We start from the raw sequence: 12,885 nt of genomic DNA on the forward strand, positions 1-12,885 counted from the left end.
ACTGAACAAAAAAATTGAGAAGTATGGCATGAAAGTCAGTACAGAGAAAAGCAAGACTATGGTGATTTTGAGAGGAGAAAGGCAAGGAAAGGGCACTTTGAAAATTGGAAGTCAGAGCCTGGAAATTGTGGACAGCTTTAAATACCTACGAAGTGAATTAATGAAAAATGCTAAGGTGGACATGGAGATTAGCAGGAGAGTACAGCAGAGTAATGCATTCTACCACAGTCTAAAAAAAACTTGTTTGGAGCAAAGAAGTATCAAGGAAAAGGAAAGAGAGAATGTACAAAATGTGCTTTGTACCCATACTGACTTATGCAGCTGAGACTTGGACTTTGACTAGTAGGCATGGAACTTCAGTTCTTCTTCTCTTTGTTACAAAGGATTCTTCAATAACATGAACATTAATACAGTAGGAAGCAGGAAATAAATAAGAAATATAAAATCATAAAAATTTCCATTATTATTTATCATAGGAAAACATCACCCTGTGCATAAGGATGTACATTTTATTTTCTATACTTCTTGTAATGCAACATTTATTGATAGGACCAGTGTCTGTGGAAATATTTGAGAACAAATGTTTGGAACTTACTCTAAACTACTATTTCACCTAGTGTGAATAAAATGATTTATAGCCTAAATTGTAGTGCCTTCTCCCCTGACCATAAAGAGAGTAAGGTGGGCAAGTGTCAATACTTTTTGAAGAGATGCAGTTACTTAGAGGTATTCAAATTCTCAATTACAGAATTCCTAACGAGAGTGTATACAGTTTAACTAAAAATATTACAGAAAGAGAAAATATTTAACTTGCTGAATTAAGGCAGCAGTAAAAGTATTTTGTTGTAAAATAGGATTCTTGCTCCACATGCAAGCCATGCATGCTTCATGCCACCATTCTTTACAGTTTTCACATTCTTTACGTGGTTTCCCACTTTCACACCAGGCTGTACATTAATTAAGACCACGGCCGCTTCCTTCTTACTCCTAGCCTTTTCTATCCCATCATCTCCATAAGACCTATCTGTGTCGCTGTGATGTGAAGCAAATTGTAATGTAAAGTTATTACATTGAATCTAATCTTCACATGGAGAATCCTCATACTCTTCCCTGCCCCCTGAACACATCTGAAAGTTTTTGTGCACCAGGTGAGTTGGCCATGCGGTTAGGGGCGCACAGCTGTGAACTTGCATCCGGGAGATAGTGGATTCGAATCCCACTGTCGGCAGCTCTGAAGATGGTTTTCCGTGGTTTCCCATTTTCACACCAGGCAAATGCTGGGGCTGAACCTTAATTAAGGCCACGATTGCTTCTTTCCCCCTCAGTCTCTCAAGGTGAATGCCGGGGTAGAAAGGTCACTTGAGGCCGTGGTTGTGACTGTGTAGCAGAAAGAGACTGCTTACCCGATTTTGACAGACTACAGCTTTGTAGTGAGTGCATAGTGTAGTGAAGTGTTGTGTAGTGTAGTGTAGTGTAGTGTAGTGTTCTTGATATAAAAGGACAATTCTGGACATTTTAATGCCAGGTTTTATATCATGAAGAGTAGTGTTGTTGTTTCCATTTATTGTAATTTTATTTTAAACATTGATAATAAAAAAAATATCTGTTCTTATCAGCTTAATTTTTGCTCCTGGCAAGTCAGTAAAGCCAGTTTTGCCTTTACGAGCAAAATTAAAAGCTGGTAAGTTCAGCACTCACTTGATCGCTAAGCAGTATGATTAGTGATCAAAAGTGTGGTTCGCCTGCCACCAGGAGCGTGCCGATGATCTGGCCACTGCAGGCCTAGTGCACTAGGTACTGCGCTTATCACGGTCCAGTGAGGCGGCCAAGGCTCCTGGTGGTATAGGGTTTCACCCTAGGCTGCCCACTTAGTTTAGTGAAGTGTGAGTGCGGGAGTGGGTGGGGGAGTGAGAGGGGAGTGAGTGTGAGTGCGACTGAAGATCTTGTGCAGTTGGGCTCTGTGTTTTTGGAGTGCTTTCTACGTGATCTTGTTCTTTAATCATAGTTTCCAGGGAGTATTTGTGTAGTTTAGCTTCCAAAGTTAGGCGTGACGAATGATTGTCAAGGATGAGTAGGGCATAGTTTTGTGGAGTAGCTTCTGTGTTACTGAAAATGATGTAGCCATTCAATAAAAATCTCTTCCCCAGAATCAGAATGTATTTCAGTAGATTCAGGAGGTGCACTATCCGGTAATTCTACTTTCATTCCCTTCCTGGGAAATATTATGTCAGGTGGCACACAGTATCCAGTAGCACTAAATGTGCAGATAGTGATTACTAACTGCAGAAACTGCTTCTCAACTAGATTCTTAACATTGGTGCCTCGAGTATTCGTAGCTACAGTCGTAAAGCAGTAGCTATTCATTAATCATGCTTATGTAATTACTTACACAGGGTGTAACATTAAAGAACAGCCAAACTTTCAGTACACATTCCTCACATAGAAGAAAATATGTTACATGGACAAGGGTCCGGAAATACTTTATTTCTATGTTAGAACTCATTTTCTACAACTCTCCATAGTACATTAATCATGGAAAACACACAGGAACAGAACGTGATAGCATGCCACATGAAACTCTTTCTTTCATGAAATGTTAAAAATGCCCTCCATTAGCATTGATACATGCATCAGCCCGCCATTGCATTAAATCCTGCATGCGCTGATATATTCCTGGATTATTGCATATGATTTCGCAGCCTTCCACAATAGGGTCACAAAGACACTCTGCATCTTGTACTGAGGTTCGATACACAGGAGCTTTCAAATACCCTCACAAATAAAAATCTAGTGAATTTAGGTCTGGAGAACATGGAGGCCAGGGAATTGGTCCATCTGTCACAGAACCTGTTATTTAGAAGCTGATGGACATTAATGCTCAAATGAGGAGCAGCTCCATCATGCATGGTTGTGAACCTAAAAATTACAACTTAACCAGAGTTAACCAAGAGGGAATTTTGAACATTTCATGTAAAAAAAAAAAAAGTGTCGTATGGTATGCTGGTGCATTCTGTTCCTGTTTGTTCACATGATTAATGTACAGTACAAGCCCATTATAGTGAGAATTCATAACATTGAAAAATTTACTCGCTATAGTGAATTGTCGTTATTATCTGACTTTTCGTGAAAGCCTGAAAAAATCCCAACACATTAAAATCTGTATGAAATAAAAAATTTACTGTTTTTACGTCCCATTAATTATTTTTGACGATTTTCAGAGACGCCGAGGTGCCGGAATTTTGTTCCGCACAAATTCTTTTATGTGCCAGTAAATCTACTGACACACGAGGCTGATATAATTGAGCATCTTGAAATACCACCAGGCTGGGCCAGAATCGAACCAGCACTTCAACTGTCTGAGCCACTCAGCCCGGCAAAATTGGTATCAAACAGCAATGAGTTTGTAAAAAAATTAAGTTTTTGTGGATGGTTACCATACTACGTACAGTTATTTTTCTAATTCCGATACTATGTGAACTCACATGTTCAATTTCATTCTTAAAATTTGTAATACTGTAGCATCACTTTAGAGGCCTCTGCGACAATCATTTCAGTATTCGTACTCAAACAGTATCACCTAACCTTACTTAATTGTTTGTGTGTCAGGAAAATATATCTTAAGCCTCATTAGAGTAATGGTAACATTTTCTCTATACATTACTTGGCATTAGTCTTTCTGAAATGTAACCAGATGTCTTTAGAAGTCTTCAAAAGTCTTGAAAGTGAATCAGAACATGTTCTAATCAATCAATGAATTGCCAAGTCTTTGACAGAATTGACCAATGGAATTAGAGTATTAATGGTGCACGCTAAGCCGCTAAACATTCTGGGATTGCTGGGAATCAAAACAACAAAAATGGCTTTGTCTCCATGACCGAGGGATGTTATATGTGTATTAATTGCTAAGTTTGATGCACATCGCTGCCTATATTCAGTGGATTCCTTAGAGTACCACAATAAAATTAATAAAATGGCAGCGTATGAGAAGAATGCAAGAGAAATATGGACAGCAGACAGCTTTCATGTTTATTGCTGTATGATAACCTATAAGTAAACACTATCAGCAATGTTCGATTTATGACGATCTTCACTTATTATTTATTATTATTATTCTTTCTTCGTTATCCCCATTCAAGAGCACGTTTGAACTTGTTCGTTGGCCTGATGGTTTTCGCCTTCTTATCCTCCCAAAATCTCTTCATGAATGCACTTTGTTGCATCTTGCATTCAATGGACCACTTCCTACCAGTTTTCTTTTTAGATTTCTCCACGAATTTGTGCTTGGCTAACCAGGTTATTTTCACCTTCTTTGAATTGATTACTTTAACTAATCTTTTGGTGCGTCTGTATGTCCATTCTATAGATACGGCCATAGAATTTCAGGTGTCTCTTGTGTACGGCATCAGTGGACCTGTCAGTTAATGAGTAGAGATCTGCTGTTCTCCTCTTAATCCACATTCCATTTTCTCTTATGGGACCATACATTTTCCACAGAATTTTATTTTTTTATTTTTCAATTTCTTTAATTTTAGAGTGACCTCCAAGGGATATGGTTTCTGAGGCATATAAAGCTTCCGGCGAAACAACTGTCTTGTAATGTCGTAATTTTGCATTACGCGATATGAGTCTCTTGTTGTAGTAATTCCACAGTAATCTGTATGCCTATGGAGTTAAGTGGCTCTTTCTGTGTTTGCCCTACTGTCTAGTCCCGATGGTAGTATGATTTCTCCATGGTATTTGAAGGAGGACACCTGTGAAATTGTGCCGTTTTCCATCTCTAGCGGAGTTTTTTTGCTGTGTTGATGTAGATTTTCCATGAACTGGGTTTTCTCGTACGATATCTGGACACCTGCCTTTGATGCTATATTGTGTAATCTCTGTACAGCGTATCTGGTTTCATCTCTGGTCTTCAGCAAAGGCTAAATATTTCACCTTGACTTCGCTTCCCAAGTTTCCGATGCTCACACCTTTGACGTCCCTTTCCCATTCTCTAATAACTTTGTCTAGAACTAAGTTAAGCAGAGTAGCGAAGATGCAGGCTCCTTGACGAACGCCTGTACATATTTCAAAAGGCTCAGAAATTTCCGCAAGGAATTTCACTCTAGAAGTCTTATTCAAGAGAGTTTGCCGGATTAGTTCTCTGGTCTTCCTGTCCACTCTGAGTTCTTGTGAATATCAAAAATGGTCTGTCTGTCCACAGAATCATACGCCTTCTTAAAGTCCACAAAAGTGACAACCGTGCTGGTAGTTTGATGGATCCTTAATATAGTCTTCAGATTCCATATTTGTTCAGCACATGATCGACCTTTCCTGAAACCCGCTTGGTACTTGCGGATCAGATGATCTGTCTGTTTTTTTAAACGGTTTAAGAGAGCTTTAGAAAGAATTGTGTATGTGATCGGTAGTAGGTATATGCCTCTGTAGGTGTTTGGATCCGTCTTGTCGCCTTTTCTGTGCAATGGGTGTATTAATGCACACTTCCAATCCTGCGGGATCATTTCAGTTTCCCAGATTTCTACTAGGATTGCATGAATTCTACTTACAAGGTCATCTCCTAGTTTCCACATCTACACGGTGATGCCATTCTCTCCAGGGGATTTATTATTTTTAAGTGATCCAGATGATCTCTGCTGTTTCCTGTATTGTCAGGGATTGTGAATCAGGGTTCAGCATGAGCTTTTCGAAGTTCTGTCTTTCTTTTGGAGGATTACAGTTGAGGAGGTCTCGGAAGTAGTCAGCTAGAATTGTGCAGTTCTCTTTGGTTTTCATTTCTAATGTTCAATCTGCTCGATGGAAATATAAAGATGGTGGTTAATAACTGGATAAATTCTCACAGAAGGTTTTGTAGAAATTCCTAGTGTTGTTTTTGAGGAATTCTTGCTCAATTTCTAGGAGTATGTTCTTGTCATATGCTTGTTTCTATCAGCGGATTATTTTTGAGGTAATTTTCTTCACCTTGAAGAAGGCCTCCCATTTTTCAGTTGTTTGATGTCCATTCCACTGATTTCACGCTTTCCTACGATCATCAATGGCTTTATCACAGGTCATGTTCCACCATCTATGTTTTCGTTTCCTCGGAGACTGTCCTAACTTCAGGGCTGATGTTTGAAGTGTTTTACGTAGGTCTGGCCAGCCCTTGGGATCCTGCTCTCGTATGTCTTGTAAGAAGGTGCAAATGTTCTATTTAAGGCATTTTGGGTCAACTCTTTGAGATCTATTGTGTTTAGGTCTGGATCGGTTGGGTTGGAATCTCACTTTGCTTTGTGGCAGATGGTGGTCTGAGTTGACAACTCCCTTCCGTACTCTGACATTTTGGATCTTGTACTGATTTTTTCTGGAGACTGCAACGTGATCAATCTGGAATTCCCCAATAACAGATTCAATGATTTCCATGTATGAGTTTCAAAGCGGAAGTTTTACGAAAGTCTATAAGGCGTTCTCTGTTCTTATTCGTGCTCGGATGTGCTGAGTGATGACCTACAATCCATTTGTGTTTCCGCTCTCTGCCAATCTGTACGTTAAAATTACCTACTAAAATTTTCACATGATGTTTTGGAATCTTGCTTGTGGTTTCTTCTAAGAGTTCCCAGAAGGCTTCAACTTTCTGTGGGTTTTTCTTGTTGTCATTGTTTGTGGGAGCATGAGCGTTGACCAAGGAGTAAGCTTTGTTGCTCGATTTCACAGTAAGTACCGAGATTCTTTCGGATGGGGATGTAAAGTCAAGTACTGAATTGATTATTGTTTTTCGTACTGCAAAGGCTGTCACTAGTTGTGGTATCTTCCTATGGATTCTGATGGCAGATTTATCTTTCAATATCCTGTACTCTTCAGAGTCAAAATGGTTTTCATCTCCAAAACGCATTTCCTGGAGTGCGGCAATTTGAGTATCAAACTTCTCCAGGGTGTCTGCGAGTTGTTTAAGCTTTCTTGTTTTCAGCAGGCTGTTCACATTAATTGTACCTAAGAAGGTCCTTTTCTTGAGGCAAAGAAATTTTGAGAAGCTTCAACTCTTCTCTGCAATATGCTCCCAATCCCCCAGATTCCAATGATCAGGAGAAACCAGACTTAAGTGTGTCCAGAGCCTGGAGTAGTTGCTGTGATAACATATTATCCATCATGCCAATGTTGCAAGTTGAAGATACATGCAAGGGTGATCATAATTGGTATGATCACAAGATTACAACTCGATTGGTGAGATCGAGAGGTGCCTCATGGTGTCTTCTGGCTAAATTCTTTTTTACGGTTGACCAAGTATGTAGTCAAAACCAACCCTCCTTCTTTATCCGGGCTTGGGGCCGGTAACAGCAACCACTGAATTACTCAGTCCATCCAGTGACTGCTGATTATTATTATGATTGTTGTTGTTGTTGTTTTTGTGCAATATAGCATAACCTCTGTAAATGATACGAGGGTTGGGGCAAAATACATGGCAACTATTTTTTTTTTTTTTTTTTCTTGAAGATACCAGTCCGGTTGGAAAATGTGACATACAGACGAAAGGACACGGTGTTAACTACATGTGTGGACAATGAAGAGCACTGAAATATCGTAACACACTAATTTATGACGGTAGTATACAGGGCAATATGGCCTTCCCGGTGCAAAAGAATGACGACACAGTACACATAAAGTTGACATGACAAACCTGGGCCTAAAGACCCTCAAAGTAGTCCCCTGCTACTGACATCACACGCTGCCAACGATGTGGGAGGCGCTGAATACCATCTGCCTCAGCATTTGCTGCACCATGTGTGAATTGGGTCACCTGTTGGTGCACAGCATTAGCAATGTCCTCTCATAGTGCAAACCGCCTACCGCATAGTGGTTCCTTAATCTTTTGAATGAGATCAATGTCGGGAGAGTACGGTGGGTGCTCCAATTCTTCCCATCCCCAACGTCACAGTAGCTGCCCTACACACTCTGCTTTATGTGGTTTTGCATTGTCATGCAGGATTATTGCACTGTCCACAAGATCCGGACGTTTCTCCCGAACGCCACGTCGTACCTGTCATACCTGTCGCACCAGGAAGTCCCTGTAGTACTGTGCGGTCACTGTTCTGTGATGTGGAACAAAGTGGCAAACAATGACACCCCTGACGTCATACGCGTGATCACCATCAATTTGACTGGGGAAGGATTCTGACGGACCTTCTGCTTCCTTGGTAATCCAGCATGTCGCCACTCCATGGACTGACGTTTCAGTTTTGGTTCGTATGCTGTGGCCCAAAATTCATCGATGGCGACTATTCGTGACAAGAATTGATCGCTGTTGTGTTGCCAGCATGCAAGGTGGTCGGAGCATATTGCATAGCGCACCCACCTTTGAACTTCCATCAGTGCATGCAGTACCCACCACGATGCGATTTTGCGCAGTTGCAGCTCATTACGCAATATCCTGTGGATAGTTAAAAATAGGAAATGAAGATTATAGATTACGATCCTGTGGATAGTGCGTTTCTTGATGCCACTTGCCCTCTCTAACTCCAGTAGTGTCCATCGTCTGTCTTCATCCAGGAGCTGCTCGATGATGGCACGTGCCACGCCGGTCCGCACACTGACAGGTCGTTCCAAACGTTGTTCATCACTGGTTGACACACGTCCTTGCTGAAACTTTCCTACCCACTGTGCTACTGTACGGTATGGTAGGGCATTATTCCCAAGGGCTTCCACTAATTCACTGTGACATTCCATCGCATTTCTCCCTCGGAGAATGGCTATTTTGATGTAAGCATGCTGCTCAACACGGGTTACTTCCATCTCGCATGACACTCACCAACTGACTGATTTCACAGCCCTCACTGTGCTACTACCAGCTATCACAGAGCCATCTGTTGATCTGCATACACACTATGCCTGCAGAACTTCCACAAGATACATATACATTTGTGATCCGTTCACATATCTACAAGAAAAAAAAATAGTTGTCATGACTTTTGCCCCAATCCTTGTATTATGGCTGTAAATACATTTAAAATAATTATGTTGAAGGTAACCACATTAATATTTTCCCTATGTAGGGCCTACTGTGATTATGGTTTATTGTACGATTCTTTTTGTTTTAAGAATATATCCCTCTGTTAGTCCAAGAACCACAACTGCTGCTTGCCTTTCATCCATGTTAAAACAAAATGCTATCAAATCTTGCCAAATCTTTTCAAATCTTGACAAACCTTCAGCAATGTTGAATAATCTTTGACAAGATTTGACAATTTTTCTTGTGAAGTACTGAAATGAAAGAAAAATTTATTGGTATACAACAGGTATTAAAGCACCAAAAAGAAATCTTCGTATACTCCACATTTTTATTTTATCAGTCCTCTACTGGACCAGGTTTTAAAAGTCTTGAAATGACCCTTTCTGTCTTGCGTAACCATGCAACATGACTTTCAATGCTTAGCAGGGACTCGCTTGAAATGAAGCTCTCCTTGTGACATGATTAGGCTATAGATGAGCTTCACTGCACAGACACTGCAAGCTGCACTGTGCGCACTTGTTTATACCTCACTGAGCAGTCATTAAGGGCATGAAGAATTAAAATTCAGTCTTTAAATACCACTCATATTAAATATGTAGAAGTTAAAATTTTCAGAGGAACTTGGTATGACATAAGGATTCAATTCCCTGAAAAGGGACTGTCCAAAATAGATTGTCACTTATAATGTCATGGTACGTAGATACATAAAGACATGACAGAAATTTAAAATTGTATTTTCCTCTTGTTCTGAATACGTCCAAACACAAAAATACCAATTAAAAAATTATAAATAAAGTACAGGTAATCTTCTTATTTAAATATAGAGGGAGGTCAAAAAATGTGTAGACATTTCTGTAGCAGCTATTTATGTAAGTTTTTAAAGATCTGAATTGAATTATGATGGCAATATTTGAATGATGTTGTCTCTAAAGAGGGCTACAGTCACTACACCATCTTGCGACTGTGAGGAGAGTCAAACAAAATGGCATAGGCACGTTTGACATTCAAACAACATAACACAATTTTGATGTGGAGAACATGTAGGATGTGTTCTGAAGACAGTGAAATGAAGAGTGTTCACACGGTTGTCTGATGAAGTTCATTTCAAATGGTGCTCAACTGCCGTAATTGTTTTTACTGGGCTCCACAAAATCCGCACTTCCATGTGGACAAAGAACTCTGTTTATAAGGGGGTTAATTGGATCATTATTTTTTGATGATAGGTCACTGGCATTTGATTACCACAACATGCTGCACAATCCATTTTGCTGGTCATTCATGTGCTTTGTGCAGATGAGTAATTTTACCTCCAGCATAGTGGCGCATTACCACTCTACCATTGTGACGTGAGAGCTTATCTAGATGTCATCCTACCAGGACATTGGATAAGGCAAAGAAGTGTTGAGTCCCTGCCATGTTCTCCTTAATTAACACCCCTCTATTTTGGCCTGCATGGGGAGCCTTGAAAAATGTTGTGCACCATTGAAAATAAGCTACGCTACCTGCACCATGGGAAGAAATTGAAATGGCCTGTAGAGCAATCCCTGTGAACACTTCAACCATTATTATTTGTGCAGTACTTCGCCAAAATCAGAAGTGTCTGGAAGGTAATTGTGGACATCTTGAGCACCTGAAGTGATTGCAGTAGTCAAACATATCTTGAGTATCTACATAAATTTATTAATACAACTTTCTTGCTGATATTGTGCATACTCTTTTCATGTTGAAGTATGTGTACATAGTTTTGGACCTACCTTTTGATAGGCTTAGTTGCTTTTGTGTAGAGTAATGAAAAGGAAGGCAGATTAAAGTATAGTGTATTACTTGGAATTTTCAGATGTTAGTTTACTCCATTTCATTTCAGGCTGAGTATGTTGTGTTGATAGAAGAGCTGAATAAGCATCGTGAACTTGCAAAGAAATCATTGGCCCAAAAACAGAAAGATGAAAAGGCAGAAACTGTTATGAGGGAAGCGCTCCGTACTGAGTTTGAAGCTGCTCTTAATTCTGCAAAAGAGGAATGCACCAGACAAGCAAACTTGAATGAAGAATTGCAACAAGAAATAAAACGACTGCAAAAACTAATGGATGAAGATAAGAAAGAAACCATCAATCAGTACAGTGAGGAATATTTGAAGTTTCATGATCAGGCTGTGGCACAAGTGAAGCAGGAGAGGGACCGAGAACACGAAGCAGTTGTTGCAGCCTTAAGGTAAGTAAATTTACTCATTTGTGTTCATGTATGATATAATGTGTGTGTGTATTTTTTGTATCATAAAACATGTTCATATTATATTGGTTATGCAACTTAGTGCCACTAACAGTCTCTTTTCTAAATCAAAGTGGATGTTCTGTGTTTATTACCTCGATGTCAATAATCTCTCAACGTGAAAAGTTTGCTTTAGATTTTTCTTTTTGAAATAAGAAATATAGAGTGTTCACAATACTGGAATTTAGTTTAGAATGAACTTTATTATACATACATACATCATCATTATGGGCAGTTGTGCCTTTCAGCATTCAGTCTGCAAGCCTCTGTGAATTTACTAAATGTCGCCACAATCCTCTATTTGCAACCGGTGCTGTGGCCTCATTTAGTTCTATACGTCTTATCTTTAAATCGGTAGAAACTGAGTCTAACCGTTGTCGTCTTGGTCTCCCTCTACTTCTCTTACCCTCCATAACAGAGTCCATTATTTCCGTAGGTAACCTATCCTCCTCCATTTGCCTCACATGACAATCAGTCAATACTGATCTGCATTTAGAACAGTTGCCCAAGTGGCAGATTCCCTATCTTCTGTTTTCCTAGCTTTTTCTTAAATGATTTCAAAGAAATTGGGTATTTATTGAACATCTCCCGTGGTAAGTTATTCCAATCCCTAACTCCCCTTCCTATAAACAAATATTTTCCCCAATTTGTCCTCTTGAATTCCACCACGGAAGATGGTTTATGCTTACAGATCCATCTATCGAGTTCATTCCTAACTTAGCCTTCATCTCCTCATTCCGGGCACCCTCCTGCCATTGTTCCCACCTGTTTGTACCAGCAATCATTCTCACTACTTTCATATCTGTTACTTCTAACTTATGAATAAGATATCCTGAGTCCACCCAGCTTTTGCTCCAGTAAAGCAAAGTTAGTCTGAAAACAGACCGATGTAAAGATAGTTTCATCTGGGAGCTGACATCCTTCTTACAGTATACTGTTGATCGCAACTGTAAGCTCACTACATTAGCTTTACTGCACCTTGATTCAATCTCACTTACTATATTACCATCCTGGGAGAACACACATCCTAAATACTTGAAATTATCTACCTGTTCCACCTTTGTATCACCAATCTGACATTCAATCCTGTTGAATTTCTTACCTACTGACATCAATTTAGTCTTCGAAAGGCTAATTTTCATACCATACTCATTGCACCTATTTTCAGGTTCCAAGATATTAGACTGCAGGCTTTTGGCACAATCTGCCATTAAGACCAAGTAGTCAGCATAGGCCAGACTGCTTACTACATTTCCACCTAACTGAATCCCTCCCTTTTAGGAGATGATCCATGTAAACTACGAAAAACAAAGGTGAAAGATTACAGCCTTGTGTAACCTCTGTAAGTACCCTGAGCCAAGAACTCATTCTACCATCAATTCTCACTGCAGTCTAATTGTCAACATAAATGCCTTTGATTGATTTTAATAATCTACTCTTGATCCCATAGTCCCCCAGTATGGTGAATATCTTTTCCCTCAGTACCCTGTTATATGCTTTCTTTAGGTCTACGAAACATAAACACAACTGTCTATTCTTCTCGTAGCATTTTTCCGTTACCTGGCGCATACTGAAAATCTTATCTTGACAGCCCCTCTGTGGTCTGAAAGCACCCTGGTTTTCATCCAACTTCCTCTCGACCA

The 12,885-nt window shown here is 39.7% G+C and overlaps 1 protein-coding gene across 1 annotated transcript in view; it reads left to right on the plus strand.

The window, feature by feature from the left end:
- LOC136884631 (centrosomal protein of 152 kDa) overlaps positions 1-12,885 on the plus strand; it is a 280,450-nt gene that overhangs the window by 165,050 nt on the left and 102,515 nt on the right. Inside the window, exon 11 of the mRNA XM_067156862.2 lies at positions 10,839-11,185. Within this exon, the coding sequence (XP_067012963.2) occupies positions 10,839-11,185 (347 nt within the window). The remainder of the gene's footprint in view (positions 1-10,838; positions 11,186-12,885) is intronic.

This window comes from Anabrus simplex, chromosome 1 (genome assembly GCF_040414725.1).
Source record: "Anabrus simplex isolate iqAnaSimp1 chromosome 1, ASM4041472v1, whole genome shotgun sequence".
Classification (NCBI taxonomy): domain Eukaryota; kingdom Metazoa; phylum Arthropoda; class Insecta; order Orthoptera; family Tettigoniidae; genus Anabrus; species Anabrus simplex.